The sequence below is a fragment of the Salmo salar genome, chromosome 10, assembly GCF_965601325.2.
Source record: "Salmo salar chromosome 10, fSalSal1, whole genome shotgun sequence".
NCBI classification, from domain to species: Eukaryota; Metazoa; Chordata; class Actinopteri; order Salmoniformes; family Salmonidae; genus Salmo; species Salmo salar.
In genome coordinates this window covers 63,930,924-63,955,000 of record NC_138300.1, presented here as the reverse complement: position 1 = coordinate 63,955,000, position 24,077 = coordinate 63,930,924, and the positions used below count along the sequence as shown (strand labels likewise).

Genomic DNA, 24,077 nt, shown 5'->3' with positions numbered 1-24,077 from the left:
CGAGTTCATGTTGGGTACCCTCGTTCCAATACGTTATAAAAGAGTATGCATTCGTCCACCTTGAATATTATTCATGTTCTGGTTAAAAAAGGCCCTAATGATTTATGCTATACAACGTTTGACATGTTTGAACGAACGTAAATATATTTTTTTCCCCTCGTTCATGACGAGAAGTCCGGCTGGCTTAGATCATGTGCTAACAAGACGGAGATTTTTGGACATAAATGATGAGCTTTTTTGAACAAAACTACATTCGTTATGGACCTGTGATACCTGGAAGTGACATCTGATGAAGAGAATCAAAGGTAATGGATTATTTACATAGTATTTTCGATTTTAGATCTCCCCAACATGACGTCTAGTCTGTATCGCAACGCGTATTTTTCTGGGCGCAGTGCTCAGATTATTGCAAAGTGTGATTTCCCAGTAAGGTTATTTTTGAATCTGGCAAGTTGATTGCGTTCAAGAGATGTAAATCTATAATTCTTTAAATGACAATATAATATTTTACCAATGTTTTCTAATTTTAATTATTTAATTTGTGACGCTGACTTGACTGCCGGTTATTGGAGGGAAACGATTTCCTCAACATCAATGCCATAGTAAAACGCTGTTTTTGGATATAAATATGAACTTGATAGAACTAAAAATGCATGCATTGTCTAACATAATGTCCTAGGAGTGTCATCTGATGGAGATTGTAAAAGGTTAGTGCATCATTTTAGCTGGTTTTATGGTTTTGGTGACCCTGTCTTTGAATTGACAAAACATTACACACAACTCTTGTAAATGTACTGTCCTAACTTACTCTAAATTTATGCTTTCGCCGTAAAACCTTTTTGAAATCGTAAAACGTGGTTAGATTAAGGAGATGTTTATCTTTCAAAGGGTGTAAAATAGTTGTATGTTTGAAAAATTTGAATTTTGACATTTATTTGGATTCAAATTTGCCGCTCTTGAAATGCACCTGCTGTTGATGGAGTGCACCACGGGTGGCACGCTAGCGTCCCACCTAGCCCATAGAGGTTAAACAGCGGTTGAAATGCTTCGAAGTACGGTAATGGAATATTTAGACATTTTTTGTCACGCCATGCGCTATGCTCGTGACCGTGGATTACCATTCTGATAGTGTCTAGAACTCACGAAGAAAACGTCGCTGTTTGGATATAATGGATTATTATGATGGATTATTTGGGACCAAACCTACATTTGTTATTGAAGAAGAAGTCCTGGGACTGCATTCTGACGAAGAACAAGAAAGGTAAGAACATTTTTCTTATAGGATATGTGATTTTGGTGAAGGCTGAACTGCGTGGGTGTCTAAATAACTAGCCCTGTGATGCCGGGCTATGTACTTAGAATATTGCAAAATGTGCTTCATCCGAAAAGCTATTTTAAAATCGGACATATCGAGTGCATAGAGGAGTAATGTATCTATAATTCTTAAAATAATTGTTATGCTTTTTGTGAACGTTTATCGTGAGTAATTTAGCAAACTGTTAGTAAATTCCCCGGAAGTTTGCGGGGGGTATGCTAGTTCTGAACGTCACATGCTAATGTAAAAAGCTGGTTTTTGATATAAATATGAACTTGATTGAACAAAACATGCATGTATTGTATAACATAATGTCCTAGGGTTGTCATCTGATGAAGATCATCAAAGGTGAGTGCTGCATTTAGCTGTCTTCTGGGTTTTGGTGACATTATATGCTGGCTTGAAAAATGGGTGTCTGATTATTTCTGGCTTGGTACTCTGCTGACATAATCTAATGTTTTGCTTTCGTTGTAAAGCCTTTTTGAAATCGGACAGTGTGGTTAGATTAACGAGAGTCTTGTCTTTAAATAGCTGTAAAATAGTCATATGTTTGAGAAATTGAAGTAATAGGATTTTTAAGGTTTTGAAAATCGCGCCACAGGCTGCAAGTGGCTGTTACGTAGGTGGGACGAATTCGTCCCGCCTAGCCCAGAGAGGTTAAACAAATCTAAATATATTTGAGATTCTTCAATGTAGCCACCCTTTGCCTTGATGACAGCTTTGCACACTCTTGGCATTCTCTCAACCATTTTCATGAAGAAGGCATTTCAATTAACAGGTGTGCCTGGTTAAAAGTTAATTTGTGGAATTTATTTCCTTAATGCGTTTGAGTCAATCAGTTGTGTTGTGACAAGGTAGGGGTGGCATACAGAAGATAGCACTATTTGGTAAAATACCAAGTCCATATTATGGCAAGAACAACTCAAATAAGCAAAGAGAAATGACAGTTCATCATTGCTTTAAGACATGAAGGTCAGTCAATATGGAAAAATGTCAAGAACTTTTAAAGTTTCTTCAAGTGCTGTCCTGAAAAACCATCAAGCGCTATGATGAAACTGGCTCTCATGAGGACCACCACAGGAAAGAAAGACCCAGAGTTACCTCTGCTGCAGAGAATAACTTCATTAGAGTCACCAGCATCAGAAATTGCAGCCCAAATAAAAAAATTCACAAAGTTCAAGTAACGGACACATCTCAACATCAACTGTTCAGAGGAGACTGTGTGAATCTGGCCTTCATGGTCAAATTGCTGAAAAGAAACCACTACTAAAGGACACCAATAAGAGGAAGAGACTTACACAGACCAAGAAACACGAGCAATGGACATTAGACCAGTGGAAATCTGTCCTTTGGTTTAAGTGAAATTTGAGATTTTTGGTTCCAACTGCTGTGTCTTTGTGAGACACAGAGTAGGTGAACGGATGATCTCCGAATGTGTGGTTCCCACCGTGAAGCACGGAGCAGGAGGTGTGATTGTGTGGGGGTGCTTTTTGCTGGTGACGCTGTCTGTGATTTATTTAGAATTCAAGGCACACTTAACCAGCATGGCTACCACAGCATTCTGGAGCGATACGCCATCCCATCTGGTTTGCGCTTAGTGGGGCTTTCATTTGTTTTTCAACTGGACAATGACCCAACACACCTAAATGCTGTGTAAGGGTTATTTAACCAATAAGGAGAGTGATGGAGTGCTGCATCAGATGACCTGGCCTCCACAATCACCTGACCTCAACCGAATTGAGATGGTTTGGGATGAGTTGGACCGCAGAGTGAAGGAAAAGCAGCCAACAAGTGCTCAGCATATGTGGGAAAGACTTTTGGAAAAGCATTCCAGGTGAAGCTGGTTGAGAGTCCTAAGAGTGTGCAAAGCAGTCATCAAGGCAAAGGGTGCCTACTTTGAAGAATCTCAAATATGAAATATATTTTGATTGGTTTAACACTTTTTTGGTTACTACATGACTCCATATGTCATTTTTTTTATAGTTTTGATGTCTTCCCTATTATTCTACAATGTAGAAAATAGTAAAGATAAAGAAAAACCCTTGAATGAGTTCGTGGGTCCAACCTTTTGACTGGTACTGTATATATTTTTTTATGTATCACCGCCAGGGGGCACCTGGAAGCAGTGTTTTCAAGCTGTGCAATAACTTAGGCTGCAGGAGCTTACTTGCGGTCTACAGCGCGTCTCGTGTGAATTCTTATGTAGATAATAATAAATGGTCAATATTTGTAGGGGGTAGATTTATTTTTTGTTTTTGAAAATCTGCTTTTTTTTAGATCAATTGTTTTATTTTATGTTCAAGGCAAGCATTAGGCAAAATACATTCATGTTTATCTCAGTACATGTGTGGTCCAGTGGGTACAGCTGCTGACAATGGCACACATATGCCAGCGTAGGCATGGGTTTGAATCCGTCCCACTACTGACCTTTGAATTTTGGGAGGAACTTGTACTTTTCTAGTTACTCTGTGGGCTGTACTTGTACTCTTACTGAATTTCTGAAGGAAGTAACTTACTTTTTACTCTTTTACATGTTACCAAATCATTTCATATACATATATTTATATTATTATGTCGTCGCTGTCGGATGAAATCCTCCTTATCAAAATGTTGTTGATTTTTTTAGATTTTTTTTTTAACTTGAATCTATAGTATTGTGACGACCCTGGGTTTATAAGTGCGGATGTCAACTCTGACGCTGGAGCTTGCTTTTGCGGCACAGTCGATAGCGCACTGGACTTCGGGCTAGAAGGTCCAGGGTTCGAGACCTGCTTCCTGCTGTTTCATTACAATATTGGTTCCCCTTTACGTTTGTATGAATGTTTCACAACTCCTTGACCAATGAAATGTATTAGAAATAGCTTGTCGTCAAAACTCTTAAGTCCATTGTCTCTCAAAGTTGTCCGTCAAACCCAGTTGTATCTCCTCCACAATTCTTGAAGTGAAGAACACTTCACTCCTCAAGATTTGTTTGTTCTTGGGTTCTCAGCCAGACACAATCAGAGGTAAGTTGCACTTTAATTACCTTCTGCCTTTTGTAATAATATATATTTCTGGAGTAAGATAAGTATTTCTAAGATATAATTCTGCTGTTGAAATTGTGTTTTAACCTGTTTAGGATAAGGGGCAGTATTTTCACGGCCGGATAAAAAAACGTACCCAATTTAATCTGGTTATTACTCCTGCCCAGAAACTAGAATATGCATATAATTCGTAGATGTGGATAGAAAACACCCTAAAGTTTCTAAAACTGTTTGAATGGTGTCTGTGAGTATAACAGAACTCATATGGCAGGCCAAAACCTGAGAAGATTCCATAAAGGAAGTGCCCTCTCTGACCATTTCTTGTCCTTCTATAGCCTCTTTATGGAAAATAGAGGGTCTCTGCTGTAACGTGACATTTTCTAAGGCTCTCAGAAGGCGCCAGAACGGGGAATGATGACTCTGCAGTCCCTGGGCGAAAAACAGTAGGGGTTTTGGAAAGTGGTCGATCTGAGAACAATGACACGGGTGCGCGCATGCATGTGAAGACTCCATTTTCTATTTTCAGTCTTTGAACGAAAACAAGGTCTCCCGGGCGGAATATTATCGCTATTTTACGAGAAAAATCGCATAAAAATTGATTTTAAACAGCGTTTGACATGCTTCGAAGTACGGTAATGGAATATTTTGAAATGTTTTGTCACGATATGTGCCGGCGCCTCACCCTTCGATAGTGTCTTGAACGCAAGAACAAAACGCAGCTATTTGGATATAACTATGGATTATTCAACATTGGGTTTTGAAGTAGAAGTCCTGGGAGTGCATTCTGACGAAGAACAGCAAAGGTAATCAAATTTTTCTTATAGTAAATCTGAGTTTGGTGAGTGCCAAACTTGGTGGGTGTCAAAATAGCTAGCCATGATGGCCGGGCTATCTACTCAGAATATTGCAAAATGTGCTTTCACTGAAAAGCTATTTTAAAATCGGACACCGCGATTGCATAAAGGAGTTCTGTATCTATAATTCTTAAAATAATTGTTATGTTTTTTGTGAACGTTTATCGTGAGTAATTTAGTAAATTCACCGGAAGTTTTCGGTGGGTATGCTAGTTCTGAACGTCACATGCTAATGTAGAAAGCTGGTTTTTGATATAAATATGAACTTGATTGAACAAAACATGCATGTATTGTATAACAATGTCCTAGGAGTGTCATCTGATGAAGATCATCAAAGGTTAGTGCTGCATTTAGCTGTGGTTTTGGTTTATGTGACATATATGCTTGCTTGGAAAATGGCTGTGTGATTTGTGTCTAAATAATCTCCTAACATAATCTAATGTTTTGCTTTCGCTGTAAAGCTTTTTTGATTAACGAGAGTCTTAGATTAACGAGAGTCTTATCTTTAAAATGGTGTAAAATAGTTGATTGTTTGATAAAATTGAATTGTGGTATTTTAGTTGGTTTTGTATTTCGCGCCATGCGATGCCATTGGCTGTTGGCTAGGGGTTCCGCAGGCGGAACGGGGTTCCGCTAGTGGAACGTCTGTCCTCAACAGGTTAAGGACAAGTGGAAATCAATGGGTTAGGTAGCTGCTTTGGCTAACCCAGTGTCATGACGTTGGCCTCTTTGAGTACAGGGAGGACAGTTGACCCCCTCCCCCCTTGCACCATCCCCCAACCTACCTTCCTCCACCCAGTCCCTGTGTGAAGGAGTGGTAAAATTCCAGAGAAGATTCTCTGGTCACATGGCCCATAGAGAGACACAGTAAATTCTTCCAACTCACAGAATTGGGGAACCGAGCAACATTTGTGTTCTGGAGAAGGTATGGAAGATTGGTGAAGAATCCAGCTACGAACTGGTCCGCTTGGTACAATTTTGTGATACTCAGAAGAGACAATATAGCCATATTACCATAAAACGGTTTATATAATAGCCTCAGGCTTGAGACTTGCATCCACATGGTTGTATAGAATGTATTAATAAGGATAAAGCTATTTGTAATACATTGAGATGCTATGTACTGATGTTAACCTCTCTAGGCTAGGCGGGACGAATTCGTCCCACCTACGTAACAGCCACTGCAAGCCTGTGGCGCGATTTTCAAAACGTTAAAAATCCTATTACTTCAATTTCTCAAACATATGACTATTTTACAGCTATTTAAAGACAAGACTCTCGTTAATCTAACCACACTGTCCGATTTCAAAAAGGCTTTACAACGAAAGCAAAACATTAGATTATGTCAGCAGAGTACCAAGCCAGAAATAATCAGACACCCATTTTTCAAGCCAGCATATAATGTCACCAAAACCCAGAAGACAGCACTCACCTTTGATGATCTTCATCAGATGACAACTCTAGGACATTATGTTATACAATACATGCATGTTTTGTTCAATCAAGTTCATATTTATATCAAAAACCAGCTTTTTACATTAGAATGTGACGTTCAGAACTAGCATACCCCCCGCAAACTTCCGGGGAATTCGCTAACATTTTACTAAATTACTCACGATAAACGTTCACAAAAAGCATAACAATTATTTTAAGAATTATAGATACAGACCTCCTCTATGCACTCGATATGTCCGATTTTAAAATAGCTTTTTGGTGAAAGCACATTTTGCAATATTCTAAGTACATAGCCCAGGCATCACGGGCTCGCTATTTAGACACCCGGCAAGTTTAGCACTCACCATAATCATATTTACTATTATAAAAGTTTGATTACCTTTTGTTGTCTTCGTCAGAATGCACACCCAGAACTGCTACTTCAATAACAAATGTTGGTTTGGTCCAAAATAATCCATCGTTATATCCGAATAGCGGCGTTTTGTTCGTGCGTTCCAGACACTATCCGAAATAGTAAAGAAGTGTCACGCGCATGGCGCAATTCGTGACAATAAAATTCTAAGTATTCCATTACCGTACTTCAAAGCATGTCAACCGCTGTTTAAAATCAATTTTTACGACATTTTTCTCGTAGAAAAGCGATAATATTCCGACAGGGAATCTCCTTTTCGGCAAACAGAGGAAAAAATCCCAAAGGCGGGGGCGGTCGGGGTCACGCGCATAAGCCCAGTGTCCCTTGATCGGCCACTTGAGAAAGGCGATAATGTGTTTCAGCCTGGGGCTGGAATGACGACATTCTGTTTTTTCCCGGGCTCTGAGTGCCTATGGACGACGTGGGAAGTGTCACGTTAGAGCAGAGATCCTTAGTAAATGATAGAGATGGAAAAGAAGTTCAAGAAATGGTCAGACAGGCCACTTCCTGTAAAGGAATCTCTCAGGTTTTGACCTGCCATTTGAGTTCTGTTATACTCACAGACACCATTCAAACAGTTTTAGAAAATTTAGGGTGTTTTCTATCCATATGTAATAAGTATATGCATATTCTAGTTACTGGGTAGGAGTGGTAACCAGATTAAATCGGGTATGTTTTTTATCCAGCCGTGTCAATACTGCCCCCTATCCTATAAAGCAATAATTTACGGCACAATGCCTCTCCCCTATTTGATAGTTTGTGTGTATGTATTGACATGTAGGCTACGTGTGCCTTTTTAAAATGTATGTAGTTCTGTTCTTGTCTGTTATTGTTATGTATTATGTCATGTATCACGTTTTGTGTGGACCCCAGGAAGAGTAGCTGCTGCTTTCGCAACAGCTAATGGGGATACTAATAAAATACCAAATACTGATTGAGCATGTTCAGGATGTTCTGGATCGACATGTACGACAGTGTGTTCCAGTTCCCACCAATATCCAGAAACTTCGCATAGACATTGAAGAGGAGTGGGACAACATTCCACAGGCCACAATCAACAGCCTCATCGCGAAGGTGATGTGTTGCACTATATGAGGCAAATGGTGGTCACCAGATACTGACTGTTTTTTTTATTTTAATTTTAAGGTACACTATATAAAGAAGAAAGTATGTGGACACCCCTTCAAATGAGTGAATTTGGCTATTTCAGCTACACCCGTTGCTGACAGGTGTATAAAATTGAGTACACAGCCATGCAATCCCCATAGACAAGCATTGGCATTAGAATGGTTTTACTGAAGAGCTCAGTGACTTTCAACAGGGCACCGTCATAGGATGCCACCTTTACAACAAGTCCTCAGTTTGTCACATTTCTGCCCTGCTAGAGCTACCCCGGTCAACTGCAAGTGCTGTTATTGTGAAGTGGAAACATCTAGAAGCAACAACGACTCAGCCGCAAAGTGGTCATAGAGTTCTTTTCAGTTGACTGATTTCCTTATATGAACTGTAACTCAGTAAAATCTTTGTCTATTCCATTTATATTTTTGTTCAGTGTATCTAATGAAAATCTATTCATTTTTTCTTTTTTCTTTTTCTTTTTACAAATAGTCAATTTTTCCACATTAACATTAGAGTATTTTGTGTAAATTGGTGACCAAAAAAGTAGTGGAATGAAAACCTGAAGGCATTGAGGAAAAGATGGTAAAATGTGTTTATTCTGGAAAATTTGAAACTGCCGTTTGCGCAGTTAGCGTATTACTCTTGTGAAAGTGTATTGAAGTACTTTGGAAAGCTAATGTGGAGTGTACCAACTGAGATTTAAATAATTTACAGAAATAGATTTTTACAAATGTAAAATATTTTTATTATTATGTTATCCTTGTGTTATTGAGAGATAAACATGGTAATACTTTTACTGATTGCACATAAATGATGATCATTCATACATGATAGTGCTTGCTTTGTTATTCTACTGATCTTGTGTTCTTTCTGTCATCCAGTGAACCCCATTCATTGCTGCTCGCAGCTATATTTGAGAATGTGCTTCATCCTTTACATGAGAGACCCAATATTATTACATGACATTTCAATATTTTCAAATGAAAAAGCCCACACAGTGTTACAAATGTTTGAATATGGTATTTAGACAACCTCAAAATACAGATTAATATATTGACTTAATAAAGAACACGTATTTGTTTTGTTTTAAATGTCATGTTATGTGATTCATATACATCCAATAGCCATGTCAATATCAATTATAGTATCATGTAATTTGTACATGATCAAAAACTCTCTCATCCAAATACAGAACACCGTTGATCACCGTCACCACTGCGTTCAAAGAACATGAAATCCTGTTTGGAGACAAAGAATAAAGAAAGAAAAAATGGATACACAATGAATAGGCACGATGGAGACCATCACACTATCATAAATACGTAATTGTTTGATTCATCATAATAGACAGGATTTATAATGGCTTTATATTGATGCACGACAATAGGGGTGTCAGTACTGACTAATTGATTGGTTTGCCAGTCATTTTTCAGCAATGGCTGCTTCACTAGGTCACTGACACAATGATAGAGAAATTCCCTTAGGCTATAATCCATATGTACTGTATATGTGTGTAATGTACTATATAAGAGAGCTCCTATAAAGAATTCCAATGTAGGCTATGTCTTCTTAACTACAAATGCCAAATGAACTTGAATCTGACTTAGCTCTAAACCCTATGGCTGGGTTTACACAGGCAGCCCAATTTTGAGCTTTTGCCAATAATGGGGCCACAGATCATAATTGGGTTGCCTGTGTAAGTCGCAGCCTTTGTCACTTACAATAAGGATGCAGGCCCCCATCAGCACAGCCTTCACCTTGACATCCAGGTCAATGGGGAACTGGATCCCAAAGTTGTCTGAGTCAGTGAAGGCCTCCTTTATCAGCCCACTCCACTGCTTACTTATTCTCCCAATGGGCTGGTCACTGTCCTTACCCATCACCTGTTATAGAAACACAAATGACTCTAATCAGGGTGATGTTCATTAGGCAGCAAATGAAGAAAACGGATTGAAACAGTGAGGGATTACCTGGACTCAATTTTTTCCCCCGTTTTGCTACAGTGTGCCCTAATGAGGACAACCTAGGGTTTAACAGACTCAGGGCTACTTGAACACTCACAAATAGAGATAGACCACAGTCCTCTCCCTAACAGCCAGTGATGTGCTATGCAGACATAGAGGAGTAGATGAGGTGAACTCTTCACCTCAAAATCAACATCTCCACAGCAGCTACAGGCACAGAAAGGACCTTCAATCGTCAGGAGAGTCTCTTTGGCAGCTCCTAGGATGGACAGTTTTGGCTTGAAGGGATGCCAGTTCTGAACCACATAACCTATGGTGGTGCTAGGAGGGGATTGGACCTCCATCTAGGACAGACAAACATTCACAGATACAGAGGAAAATGGTCAATGGAGAAAAATTCATTCAGACGTCAGAGTTTCCTTGAAACAGTATCTTCAATGTTATTTTTATCTTCAATTTTGCAATGATAAAATTGAGCAGACCATCTCTGTTATAAGTGTGTTATAATTGTGTTATTTAGAAGCTGTGTTATAAGTGGCAATACCACTTGCGAGCAACAGGGGAAGTAGCAAGAGGTCTCTGTTATAATAAGTGTATTATAAGCGATTTCAGGCAGCTAGGAAAGTACCAGGTGTCTGTTATACATGTGATATGAGTCTGTTATAAGATGCATTATAAGCAGATAAAATACATCTTACGGACAGCAGAGGAAGTAGCAGGAGGTGTCTGTTGTAAGGGTGTTAAAGGATGTTTTATAATATGTTAATATGTGTGTTATGAACAGTTATAATACCTCTTGCAGGCAGCAGGGCCAGAAGCAGGAGGTGCAGCGGAAGGGCTTGACCAGGTGCATGACCTCCTGGCCACTGTGGTCTTTGATCTTCATCTCAAACATGCGGTTGGGACCGCAGCAGTTCCGGGTACAGCAGTCACTATCCTCCTTGGCCGTGTAGATTTCCTGTCCCAAACTGTTCTTGATTACGTACCGGTTTTTAGTCTCAAAGGAAGTGATGGCTAGAGAGAGCGGGAGCATAGGAAGAAAGGGGTCATGGGGGATGTGGGTGGAGGTGAGAGATCGGAAGTAAATATCATGTCGGAGTAATTACAATTAATGGCATGCTGTGTATAACATGTGCTGCCTTACCCTCCAGCAGTTCCACTTTCTGATGGATCAAGATTTGATCGATCTGTAACAAACAGATAAAGGTAGGATTGGGTACAGAGTTCCCTACCGTGGCCAACTCTCTCCCATCTCTTAACCAATTATCTTATCCCATAAAAGTTAACGTTTTACTTTTTTGAGGTAACAGTTCCATGAACAAAATATAAGACTATTGACTTCACTGTCTTACCTGTGTTAGGTACTCCAGGCCAGGGGGCACTCCTGTTGATCGAAAGTTATTTTCCATGGCGTGGTAGGATCAGTAGCGGCCTGAGCACACCCACATTAATCAGACAATTGACCATGGTGGATGGATGGATAATAAAGTTAGGTGAAATGTGGTTTACAAGCTCAGTTTACAACCATAGGACTAAGCTACATGGTTAATCATTACACTACTCAGTCAATAGCACCATTCAAAGTTGCTTTCCAGTTCATGTGTACTATTCCTTAGTACTATTCCTTTTCTTTTACGTAAATACTATACCAAAACAAAAAATATTGGAAGATGGACTCTTAGAGCTAAGATATCCCTGATCTTACATCCACTTTTTACGTGTCATGGCAATTTTACAGAGCTCCGCTCAAAGTAATACATGCAGCATATAATAGTACTATATATATATTGTAAGAACTTACAATGGAACAACAATTTTAGAATACCAATGAACACATATCCGTACTGAGAATCAACTTACATCCAAATTCCTTGCTATCTGTTGCGCAGAGCTTCTGAAGGTGTTGCTCTCTGTATTGGTGTTGTTCTCTGTATGTGCTAAATAATCGAAGCAATCAGAAGTGATGCATGCGTGTAAGGTGTGTTTTATTGACATGACTGTGAGATGGAAAAAGTATTTTCAGTCCAAGATCAATAGCACCCACATTGAAAGCTCTTTTCCCGCTTTGATTTACACACACATATATTTACTGAAAGAGCTCAGGAGAAATGCATATACAGTATACGTGAGGTTAGAACATTTTGTAAAAGAGTACAGTTACCTGCTTGACGTATAACTCGTCAAACCAAAAAGTCAAAAGGAAAGCACCAGCCTTCCCATGTCGCAACAAGTGACAACTTATATTTCTAAATCTGAATGCACCCCTTGGAAAGCATTTTCTTTAAAACACTGCCTGGGGGGGGGGGAAACTAAAAGCCCCAGATTTGCTTATGTGATTTAGTGCGTATCTCAAATTACACAAAGAGCCCTTTCAAAACAAAAATACTGTCTCTCAAGACAAAACAAACAGAATTGTTTTGTCGTTGTCAAGGGGCAAAGGGATACAGTCTTAAACCCAGGAACTATCCTCAGGTGTCTTTCTTTTGTTCAAATCTTCGGTCATGTCGACCGTCCATGCACTTATGACAGAATATGTCTGGCACGTTTGACTATTTGCGGAGGAGAGGTGTACCTATATCTCATACTTGTTGCACTCCATGGGCAGATTTGCCCAAGTCACTCAGTCAGAATAAAAGATCATCGATCACAAAAGAAACCCGGAAAGACAGTGCCGATACTTAGAGACCAAAAAAAGGGCTCTTGAGACCGACGCTGCTAAATGTATGAAATTATTAACCAACTTATTTGCTAAAAGTTCTGTTTCTGCTGGTCCGAGTGCTATGTCTGTGAGAAATGACAGGTCAGCTGCTGCTGCTGCTGCAGTAGAGGACAGAAGTGCAGTCGAGGTAGGAAGAAAACAGAGAAAGATACTCACCCAAACTGACACAGATCATATAGCCTACTACTGCCAGTTAGGCCTAATATTTTGGTTTTATATTGAATTAAATAGTAGGCTAATTAGAGACAGGGGGCTTCGGGGGAACGTTTAGACACTAGTCTACTTGCAATACAGCCTAACAAGTCGTTAGATTGGCTTTTATAACACATACCGTACCAGTCAAAAGTTTGGACACACCTACTCATTCAAGTGTTTTTCTTAATTTTTTTAATAATAGTGAAGACATCGACACTATGAAATAACACATATGGAATCATGTAGTATCCAAAAAAGTGTTAAACAAATCGAAATATATTTTACATTTGAGATTCTTCAAAGTAGTGACCCTTTGTCTTGATGATAGCTTTGCACACTCTTGGCATTTTCTCAACCAGCTTCACGAGGAATGCTTTTCCAACAGTCTTGAAGGAGTTCCCACACACTAGGTGACCTGTTTCAGGAAACTAGGCATATGTCGTGGGTCACTTCATACCTTAAGGGCAATCTTCGGCATTTCCTGTATGATCGATGAGGATCTCCATATTGCAAATGTACGGTCCCTTACTAGATGTCCATGGGTGTAATTAAAACAGGCCGACGGCCTTGGGTCGTCCCCCAGGGGCCAGTCTTTCGGGAAGTCATCAAATAAAGTACTTTGGACATTTGGTTTACGTGTTATAAAATGTTTAATTTTTGGAAATATTTCTGTCACGCGGACTGACGCTGGAGGGACGAAGCAGGTACGGGGAGTAAACATTTAATAAACAACTGACATAGACGAGACAGGAACAGCATCAGAAACAAATACAAAGACAGAAGACAATCAATGCAGCAGCAGGGAACAGACAAATATAGGGGAGGAAATGAACATGTGATAAGTGAGTCCAGGTGAGTCCAATAATGCTGATGTTAGTGACGAGGGAAGGCAGGTGTGGGTGATGGATGGCAGGAGCGTGTGATGCAGGGTAATCTGGCGCCCTCAAGCGCCAGGGGAAGGGCAGAGCGGGAGCAGACGTGACAGTTTCTGCTGTACCGGAAAATTCCACCAGATGGTGACTGGCAGCTTATTGGAAATGGACAAAACATCCTCTCGTAAATGGAAAAGACTTCGAAGACGAAACTCAGTGAGCACAGGTTTGGCCAAATGTACTTTTAGCCCAGAAAGAAGATGGTGTCGAGGCCTCAATGCTCTTTGAGTTAATGCCCATTTTCTGGGATTAAAGGTAGAAATCGGTCATACAGCGCTAATTTGACCGCTTCACGTCAAAGTACATAAACCTACAGTGTAAGGAAAAATAGAACCAACCATTTATCTATCGTTATTTTACAAGAAATTGTACAACGTTCGTTTGATGATGGTTAAACAAATGTGCTTATTTTCTCCAAAACATTATATATAGATCCAGTTGCGGCGTGATAAGGCAAATCCATTAAGGTGGGTTTCAGATTTCTGGGATTTTCTGTACAAACAGTCAATGTGGAGTGACATAGTGTGGGGCTTACAGAAACACAGAGCCTGCAATAGTTACCTGCGTTTGAACCATGAAAGACCTAGAGCTCTGAAACTTTATAAACCTGTTCTAGGGCTTAAGTCGGTAGTGCAGGGTGAGTTATGTGGCTCTAGAAGGTTCTCAGGCTGAGAAACAGCGTCGTCCATTTGCAATAAATTCCATTTGTTTTTAACGTGGCGAAAATGACGACATTAACATTGCGAAAAGATTGTGAAAATGGAGACAGAATGACAAGACTAGGTGCATTGAAACCACTTCAGCCCATAGAGGCTGACCCTACACGTTTCTGGCCGATAGCTTGTTCAGGGACCACGTAGCAACCCCCGGAAAAAGCACATTTTCAGCACTAATTAAGGTTGCTGCTCGGGCCCCGAATGACCTACTGACCCGAAACTCGGGATTCGGGGTCGCCTCAGCTAGGCCTACACATAATGTCAGAACTGGACCCTCAGCTCGAATGTAACTATGTTTTCAAGGTTTTTTATTTTCAAAATGAAAGAAACATATCAGTTGCGTATGGCTTCACACCCCTGACCCTCTTACGCATCTGACCCTTTTAAAATGTTTTGCTTAAAATTACATACCAAAATCTAACTGCCTGTAACTCAGGCCCTGAAACAATGATATGCATGTTTTTGATACCATTTGAAAGGAATCACTTTGAAGTTTGTGGAAATGTGAAAGGATAGGAGCCAAGGCGCAGCGTGCCGGTAATTACACATCTTTATTGAAGGAAACCGAAACCAAAACAATAAACAGGTACGCAGCAAGAAACGTAACGCACTGTGCAGTACACACACAGAAATAACAATAACCCACAAACACAGGTGGGGAACAGGCTGCCTAAGTATGATTCCTAATCAGAGACAACGATAGACAGCTGCCTCTGATTAGGAACCATACTCTGCCCAAAACAAAGAAATACAAAAACAACATAGACATACAGCACATAGAATGCCCACCCCATGTCACACCCTGACCTAACCAAACAGAGAAAAACGACTCTCTCAGGTCAGGGCGTGACAGTAGGAGAATATAACACAATAGATCTGGTAAAAGATAATACAGTACCATCATCTTTGAAATGCAAGCGAAAGGCCACAATGTGTTATTCCAGCCCGTTTAGTTTATTTAGATTTTGTCCACTAGATGGCAGCAGTGTATGTGCAAAGTTTTAGACTGATCCAATGAACCATTGCATTTCTGTTAAACATTTTGTGTCCAGACTGCCCAAAAGTGCCTAATTTGTTTTATTAAAAACTTTTCATGTTTAAAATTGTGCACTCTCCTCAAACAATAGCATGGTATTCTTTCACTGTAATAGGTACTGTAAATTGGATAGTTTAGTTAGATTAACCTGTTATGGCTAGGGGGCAGTATTTTCACGGCTGGATAAAAAACGTACCCAATTTAATCTGGTTACTACACCTGCCCAGTAACTAGAATATGCATTTAATTATTGGCTTTGGATAGAAAACACTCCAAAGTTTCTAAAACTGTTTGAATGGTGTCTGTGAGTATAACAGAACTCAAATGGCAGGTCAAAACCTGAGAGATTTCTTTACAGGAAGTGGCCTGTCTGACCATTTCTTGAACTTCTTTGCCATCTCTATCTTTTACAAAGGATCTCTGCTCTAACATGACACTTCCTACGTCTTCCATAGGCGCTCAGAGCCCGGGAAAAACCTGAATGTCGTCATCCCAGCCCCAGGCTGAAACACATTATCGCCTTTCTCAAGTGGCCGATCAAGGGACTGTGGGCTTAGGCGCGTGCCCTGGCCGCCCCCGTCTTTGTGATTTTTCCTCTGTTTGCCGAAAAGGAGATTCCCGGTCGGAATATTATCGCTTTTTTACGAGATAAATTGCATAAAAATTTATTTTAAACAGCGGTTGACATGCTTCGAAGTACGGCAATGGAATATTTAGATTTTTTTTGTCACGAATTGCGCCATGCGCGCGACCCTGATTTACCATTTCGGATAGTTTCTGGAACGCACGAACAAAACGCCGCTATTCGGATATAACGATGGATTATTTGGGACCAAACCAACATTTGTTATTGAAGTAGCAGTCCTGGGAGTGCATTCTGACAAAGACAACAAAAGGTAATCAAACTTTTATAATAGTAAATCTGATTTTGGTGAAGGCTAAACTTGCCGGGTGTCTAAATAGCTAGCCCGTGATGGCTGGGCTATGTACTTAGAATATTGCAAAATGTGCTTTCACCAAAAAGCTATTTTAAAATCGGACATATCGAGTGCATAGAGGAGTTCTGTATCTATAATTCTTAAAATAACTGTTATGCTTTTTGTGAACGTTTATCGTGAGTAATTTAGTAAATTGTTAGTAAATTCCCCGGAAGTTTGCGGGGGGTATGCTAGTTCTGAACGTCACATGCTAATGTAAAAAGCTGGTTTTTGATATAAATATGAACTTGATTGAACAAAACATGCATGTATTGTATAACATAATGTCCTAGGTGTGTCATCTGATGAAGATCATCAAAGGTTAGTGCTGCATTTAGCTGTCTTCTTGGTTTTTGTGACATTATATGCTAGCTTGAAAAATGGCTGTGTGATTATTTCTGGCTGGGCACTCTGCTGACATAATCTAATGTTTTGCTTTCGCTGTAAAGCCTTTTTGAAATCGGACAGTGTGGTTAGATAAAGGAGAGTCTTGTCTTTAAAATGCTGTGAAATAGTCATATGTTTGAAAAATTGAAGTTTTTGTATTTTTGAGGAATTTGTAATTCGCGCCACGCCTATCATATGGATATTGGAGCAGGTGTTCCGCTAGCGGAACGTCTAGATGTAAGAGGTTAACAAGAATGTAAACTTTCTGCCAATATCAGTTATGTCTATGTCCTGGGAAATATTCTTGTTACTTACAACCTCATGCTAATCATATTAGCCTACGTTAGCTCAACCGTCCCGTGGAAGGGACACCAATCCCAAAGAGGTTTAACAGAAGGCGCTATGAATTGTGGGCTGGCTTTGAAATATGTGATAGTTGGCTATTTAAAGAGTTGGACAAAGTGAGTTTGGTGTCAGTATGTATAAGTTTGGTGTCAGTATGATATCTTACTGACTAATGGCTGACTTGATGGCAGTATAATATATTGGCATTGCACATTTTATACTGGAAATGGACAGTGTACATGTCTAATGTATTTAATGAGGGATTTACTATCACCAAATGGACAAACTGAAATCAAAACCAACGAGCGATGGAGAGGAACAACTGTCAATGCTCGGTCATCCCGAGTTCAACGAGCCAGTCAATTGGGCATTTCAGCAGTATTTTAGATCATGTCCAATTCATGATAGTAAATGGCCAATGTAAGACATTGCAAATGGACAGTGTACAATTGTACATTTCCAATGTATTTAATGAGGGATTTAACATCTCCAAATGGACAGCCTGAAATGAACACCAACGAGCGATTGGACAGTGTACATTACACATATGCTATATTGTCAGTGTGAATATGCTCTTCTTCAAGTTGACAGTGTCCATTGCCAATGTATATCCATGAGGACTTCCCATTACGAAATGGACATGCTGAATCAACATCAATGACAAATTATTACTTCCTATGATCAAACATTACAAATATAATTCTAGATTGATTCAGGGCTTAACATAGTGATATACAGTTGAAGTCGGAAGTTTACACACACTTAGGTTGGAGTCATTAAAACTCATTTTTCAACCACTCCACAAATTTCTTGTTAACAAACTATAGTTTTTGCAAGTCGGTTAGGACATCTAAGCAATTAATTTTTCCAACAATTGTTTACAGACAGATTATTTAAATTATAATTCACTGTATCACAATTCCAGTGGGTCAGACGTTTACATACACTAAGTTGACTGTGCCTATAAACAGCTTGGAAAATTCCAGAAAACTATGTCATGGCTTTAGAAGCTTCTGATAGGCTAATTGACATAATTTGAGTCAATTGGAGGTACATATGGATGTATTTCAAGGCCTACCTTCAAACTCAGTGCCTCTTTTCTCAACATCATGGGAAAATAAAAAGAAATCAGCCAAGATCTCAGAAAAGAAATGTAGACCTCCACAAGTCTGGTTCATCCTTGGGAGCAATTTCCAAATGCCTGAAGGTACCACATTCATCTGTACAAACAATAGTACAGTGAGGGGGTGGCAGCATCATGTTGTGGGGGTGCTTTGCTGCAGGAGGGACTGGTGGACTTCACAAAATAGATGGCATTATGAGGAAAGAAACTTATGTGGATATATTTAGGTAACATCTCAAGACATCAGTCAGGAAGTTAAAGCTTGGTCGCAAATGGGTCTTCCAAATGAACAATGACCCCAAGCATACTTCCAAAGTTGTGGCAAAATGGCTTAAGGACAACAAAGTCAAGGTATTAGAGTGGCCAACATAAAGCCCTGACCTCAATCCTATAGAAAATGTGTGGGCAGAACTGAAAAAGTGCATGCGAGCAAGGAGGCCTACAAACCTGACTCAGTTACACCAGCTCTGTCAGGAGGAATGGGCCAAAATTCACCCAACTTATTGTGGGACGCTTGTGGAAGGCTACCCGAAACGTTTGACCCAAGTTAAACAGTTTGAAGGCAATGCTACCAAATACTAATTGAGTGTATGTAAACTCCTGACCCACTAGGAATGGGATGAAAGAAATAAAATCTGAAATTAATTATCATTCTCTCTACTATTATTCTGACATTTCACATTCTTATATAAAGTGGTGATCCTAACTGAGACAGAGACAGGGAATTTTTACTCTGATTAAATGTCAGGAATTGTGAAAAACTGAGTTTAAATGTACTTGGCTAAGGTGTATGTAAACCTCCGACTTCAACTGTACATGTGTTTAGCTTGTGACACACCTCCTGTGTGTTTCAATATGCTTTGGGGAGTACCATATGCTCAAGCACTATTGAGCACATCTGCAACAATTACTGACTGACTGACCTGACTGATGACCTGCCATGATACTACAGTCATGGCCAAAGGTTTTGAGAATTACACAAATATACATTTTTACAAAGTCTGCTGCCTCAGTTTGTATGATGGCAATTTGCATATACTCCAGAATATTATGAAGAGTGATCAGATGAATTGCAATTAAATGAATCCCAAAAATCCCCCAAAAACATTTCCACTGCATTTCAGCCCTGCTACAAAAGGACCAGCTGACATCATGTCAGTGATTCTCTCATTAACACAGGTGTGAGTGTTGATGAGGACAAGGCTGGAGATCACTCTGTCATGCTGATTGAGTTCGAATAACAGACTGGAAGCTACAAAAGGGTGGTTGCTTGGAATCATTGTTCTTCCTCTGTCAACCATGGTTATCTGCAAGGAAACACGTGCCGTCGTCATTGCTTTGCACAAAAAGGGCTTCACAGGCAAGGATATTGCTGTCAGTAAGATTGCACCTAAATCAACCATTTACCGGATCATCAAGAACTTAAAGGAAAGTGGTTCAGTTTTTGTGAAGAAGGCTTCAGGGCCCCCAAGAAAGTCCAGCAAGCACCAGGACCGTCTCCTAAAGTTGATTCAGCTGCAGGATCGGGGCACCACCAGTACAGAGCTTGCTCAGGAATGGTAGCAGGCAGGTGTGAGCATCTGCACGCACAGTGAGGCGAAGACTTTTGGAGGATGGCCTGGTGTCAAGAAGGGCAGCAAAGAAGCCACTTCTCTCCAGGAAAAACATCAGGGGCAGACTGATATTCTGCAACAGGTACAGAGATTGGACTGCTGAGGACTGGGGTAAAGTCATTTTCTCTGTTGAATCCCCTTTCCAATTGTTTTTGGAATCCGGAAAAAAACATGTCCGGAGAAGTCAAGGTGAGCGCTACCATCAGTCCTGTGTCATGCCAACAGTAAAGCATCCTGAGACCATTCATGTGTGAGGTTGCTTCTCAACCAAGGGAGTAGGCTCACTCACAATTTTGCCTAAGAACACAGCCATGAATAAAGAATGGTACCAACACATCCTCCGAGAGCAACTTCTCCCAACCATCCAGGAACAGTTTGGTGATGAACAATGCCTTTTCCAGCATGATGGACCACCTTGCCATAAGGCAAAAGTGAAAACTAAGTGGCTCGGGGAACAAAACATCAATATTTTGGGCCCATGGCCAGGAAACTCCCCAAACCTTAATCCCATTGAGAACTTGTGGTCAATCCTCAGGAGGCGGGTGGACAAACAAAAACCCACAAATTCTGACAAACTCCAAGCATTGATTATGCAAGAATGGGCTGCTATCAGTCAGGATGTGGCCCAGAAGTTAATTGACAGCATGCCAGGGCAGATTGCAGAGGTCTTGAAAAAGAAGGGTCAACACTGCAATGAATATGAAATATGGGTTATGCATATTCAGTTTTTTTCCTCCAGTAAAACAAGTTTCTGCTGTTGTTGTTCAACCACCACCAATACTTCAATAAAATAGATGACTATTACATATTGGCCTATGTGTTTTCTTGCTGTGTTTTCATCCAGTAAAACTGTTAAGAAGTGTACGCTAGCACACAAAAGCTGTCCTCAATCTGCAGCTTGAAGATGTCCAGTTCCAGTTACGATATTGGCAAATACTGTTTGTGTTGGGTTTGGGTTTCTGAAAGTAGAGAATAAAGAGGAATTATTAGTAATTAGAATACAATATCAGGATATAGCAATAAAACAATATTACAAAGAAGCAACATAATAAACACTGCTATAAAAATAATATACTGCATTGACAAAGTCACAAACATGAGTTATATAACAGTAAGAAACAGTAACTGCTGAGCTCCACAAGTGGGCAGGGTAGAGCAGGGCAGAACAGAACTATGCCATACAGGCCAAATGAAAACAAGGCCAGGATAGCTTCAAAAGACAACACAAGCTAATACTTCTCTGATGCAATTAGCATTATTTTACAGAGATAATAGGAGAATGTAGCTAGCTACATACGCACGATTGAATATAACACCATAAAGGTTATGAAATTAGTAACATTACCTTGCGTGTCAGCGGTTATAAGGAATAAGGTTACACACAAATATATTATGGTCCATACATACGGTGAGCTACAGTAGAATTGACATAACACGACATACATAAACTATTATATCGTAATAAGGCACTTACTTTAATAGAAATGCAAACATTTCCAAAGTTATTATCATGTGGTAATAAAAACAACAATGAAGGCGATGCGGGCAACAGATGGAAAATGTGAACACGTGTGTGCAGATCCTGTTGATGCGCAAATGTCTGCAGAAACAATTGGGAAGTGCTTGGGGTAGTTTGTCCGGGTCAGTAATGCCTAAAAAATTTATTGTCTGCAAAAGTGAAATGGCCTACTTTTTTAAATGAATTAATGAGGAGGTGCAACACACCTCAATTCAAACTGTTGTTAGAAAATAAAACTTGTTAGAAAATCTTTTGAAATTGACAAGTTGAAACAGCCTATAAGTAAAAACAAGCAGCGTGCCTTGGTTTGAGGGCAGCGCGGTTTAACTGTCCTGTTGTGTAACAATCACATTTTGCAACAGTGACCGCATTCGGGAGTACGGTTGAGGACAGTGCCAGTGGTGTCTTTCTATGATACATGAAGGATATTTTAAACGAACAAAAAGAGACCTTTAAGCAGTTGTTACAAGAATAAGAAAATAGTTTCAAGTGTTTTGTCCAAATACTCGTGGATTCTACTAATAAAAGAATGGACAACCTGACCAGATGTCAAGATGTGTGTGTAGGTGGCAGAGAAGTCAAGCGCAGGAGAAACAAGCTTGGTGGATCTGGAGTAGTTTAATAAAGTAAAACAAACTCCAAAAACCAAAGTACATTAAAAAGGAAACATGGGTACCAAAACCCTGTTGCGCACCAAAAATGACAATACGCGCAAAACAACAAACAATCTCTGACAAGGACAAGAGGGGAAACAAAGGTTTAAATACACAGCATGTAATGAATGGGAATTGGAACCAGGTGTGTAGGAAGACAAGACAAAACCAATAGAAAATAAAAAATGGATCAATGATGGCTAGAAGACCGGTGACGTCGACCGCCGAGCACCGCCCGAACAAGAAGGGGCATCGACTTCAGTAGAAGTCCTGACACCAGAGAGGTCCAGGACCTGAAGAACAGTTTGCAGTTTTCCCAGGGTCAGCTCTACGAGTTGAAACAAAAGAACACCAAGATGACAGCAATCTGTAAGTCATTGAGAGAGGACATCAGTTATGTGAGTGAATCCATGATAACAATGACAGATAAGTCAGGACAATCAATGCGAAACCACATGGTTGTGGACGGAATTGCAGAATCTCCACATGAGACCTGGATGGAGTCTGAGGACAAAGTGAGGGAAATGATCTCTGAGAAATTACAGATGGACCACAGGAAGATTGAGGTGGAGCGCGCCCACAGGACTGAAAAACCCAACACCTGCCCAGGTGATAGGCCCAGGCCGATAGTGGTCAAGTTCCTGAGGTTCAAGGACAGGGTAGCTGTTCTGGAAAGAGCCAAGAACTTGAGAGGAACGTATATCTTCCTCAACAAGGACTATCCTGAAGCTGTGTGCCAGAAGAGGAAAGAACTGATCCCAGCCATGAAAACTGCCACAGCGCGTGAGGACATTGCGTACATCCGCTACGACAGGCTCATTGTCCATCCTCCCTCCCAGAAACCTGGAAGGGATGAGAGAGCTAAGCCTATGGGTTCGTAGCCTCAACCCGCAGCACACACACACCAATTGATTAATGGAATGCTGAATGTATATTCTTTTCTCTTGCTTTGTCTGCTCTTTTCAATATAATGTCTGTCTCTGATAAGCTACCCAGGAAAGGGCTGAAAATAGCCCATATTAATATATGTAGCCTTAGAAATAAAGTTTATGAAATTCATAACTTGCTAACATCAGATAACACTCATATATTAGCCATCACCGTTCCATGGCTCTTGTTCGGTCAGATCTCACAGTAAAAGACTCAAAACACTTTGTAAAGGCTGGTGACATCTAGTGGAAGCAATAGGAAGTGCCAAAACATTAATCAACCCCTGTGTGTTTCAATGGCATAGGCTTAAAGGTAATTCAACACATCAGGTATCCACTTCCTGTCAGAAAATGTCTCAGGGTTTTGCCTGCCAAATGAGTTCTGTTATACTCACAGACACCATTCAAACAGTTTTAGAAACTTTAGGGTGTTTTCTATCCATATATAATAAGTATATGCATATTCTAGTTACTGGGTAGGATTAGTAACCAGATTAAATCGGGTACGTTTTTTTATCCAGCCGTGAAAATACTGCCCCCTAGCCCCAACAGGTTAATGTGCTTCTTCTTGAGCCACTCCTTTGTTGCCTTGGCCGTGTGTTTTGGGTCATTATCATGCTGGAATACCCATCCACGACCCATTTTCAATGCCCTGGCTGAGGGAAGGAGGTTCTCACCCAAGATTTCACGGTACATGGCCCCGTCCATCGTCCCTTTGATGTGGTGAAGTTGTCCTGTCCCCTTAGCAGAAAAACACCCCCAAAGCATAATGTTTCCACCTCCATGTTTGA

General features: G+C 40.2%; 1 protein-coding gene and 1 long non-coding RNA gene across 2 annotated transcripts; one reads left to right on the top strand and one right to left on the bottom strand.

Annotated features, from left to right (window-relative positions):
• The first annotated feature begins 3,794 nt into the window (after positions 1-3,794).
• LOC123724434 (uncharacterized) lies at positions 3,795-9,004 on the top strand. Its single transcript, XR_006756985.2, has 2 exons — positions 3,795-4,320; positions 7,933-9,004. It is a non-coding gene; the product is annotated as an uncharacterized LOC123724434 (long non-coding RNA).
• Positions 8,896-12,085, bottom strand: plscr3a (phospholipid scramblase 3a). The gene is made up of 7 exons (XM_014123906.2): positions 12,003-12,085; positions 11,495-11,574; positions 11,287-11,329; positions 10,936-11,156; positions 10,325-10,486; positions 9,900-10,061; positions 8,896-9,416 (listed from the first exon to the last, which is right to left on the bottom strand). Exons 2-7 carry the CDS (start codon positions 11,549-11,551, stop codon positions 9,357-9,359), a joined length of 705 nt encoding a protein of 234 aa, XP_013979381.1. The 5' UTR covers positions 11,552-11,574; positions 12,003-12,085; the 3' UTR covers positions 8,896-9,356.
• Between the last annotated feature and the right edge of the window lie 11,992 nt (positions 12,086-24,077).

Excerpts from the sequence above, each read along its gene's own strand:
- plscr3a (XM_014123906.2), bottom strand. The coding sequence starts at position 11,551 with ATGGAAAATAACTTTCGATCAACAGGAGTGCCCCCTGGCCTGGAGTAC. Across the intron at positions 11,330-11,494 it reads GCCTGGAGTACCTAACACAG|ATCGATCAAATCTTGATCCA; the intron begins GTAAGACAGTGA and ends TGTTTGTTACAG. Across the intron at positions 11,157-11,286 it reads GAAAGTGGAACTGCTGGAGG|CCATCACTTCCTTTGAGACT; the intron begins GTAAGGCAGCAC and ends CGCTCTCTCTAG.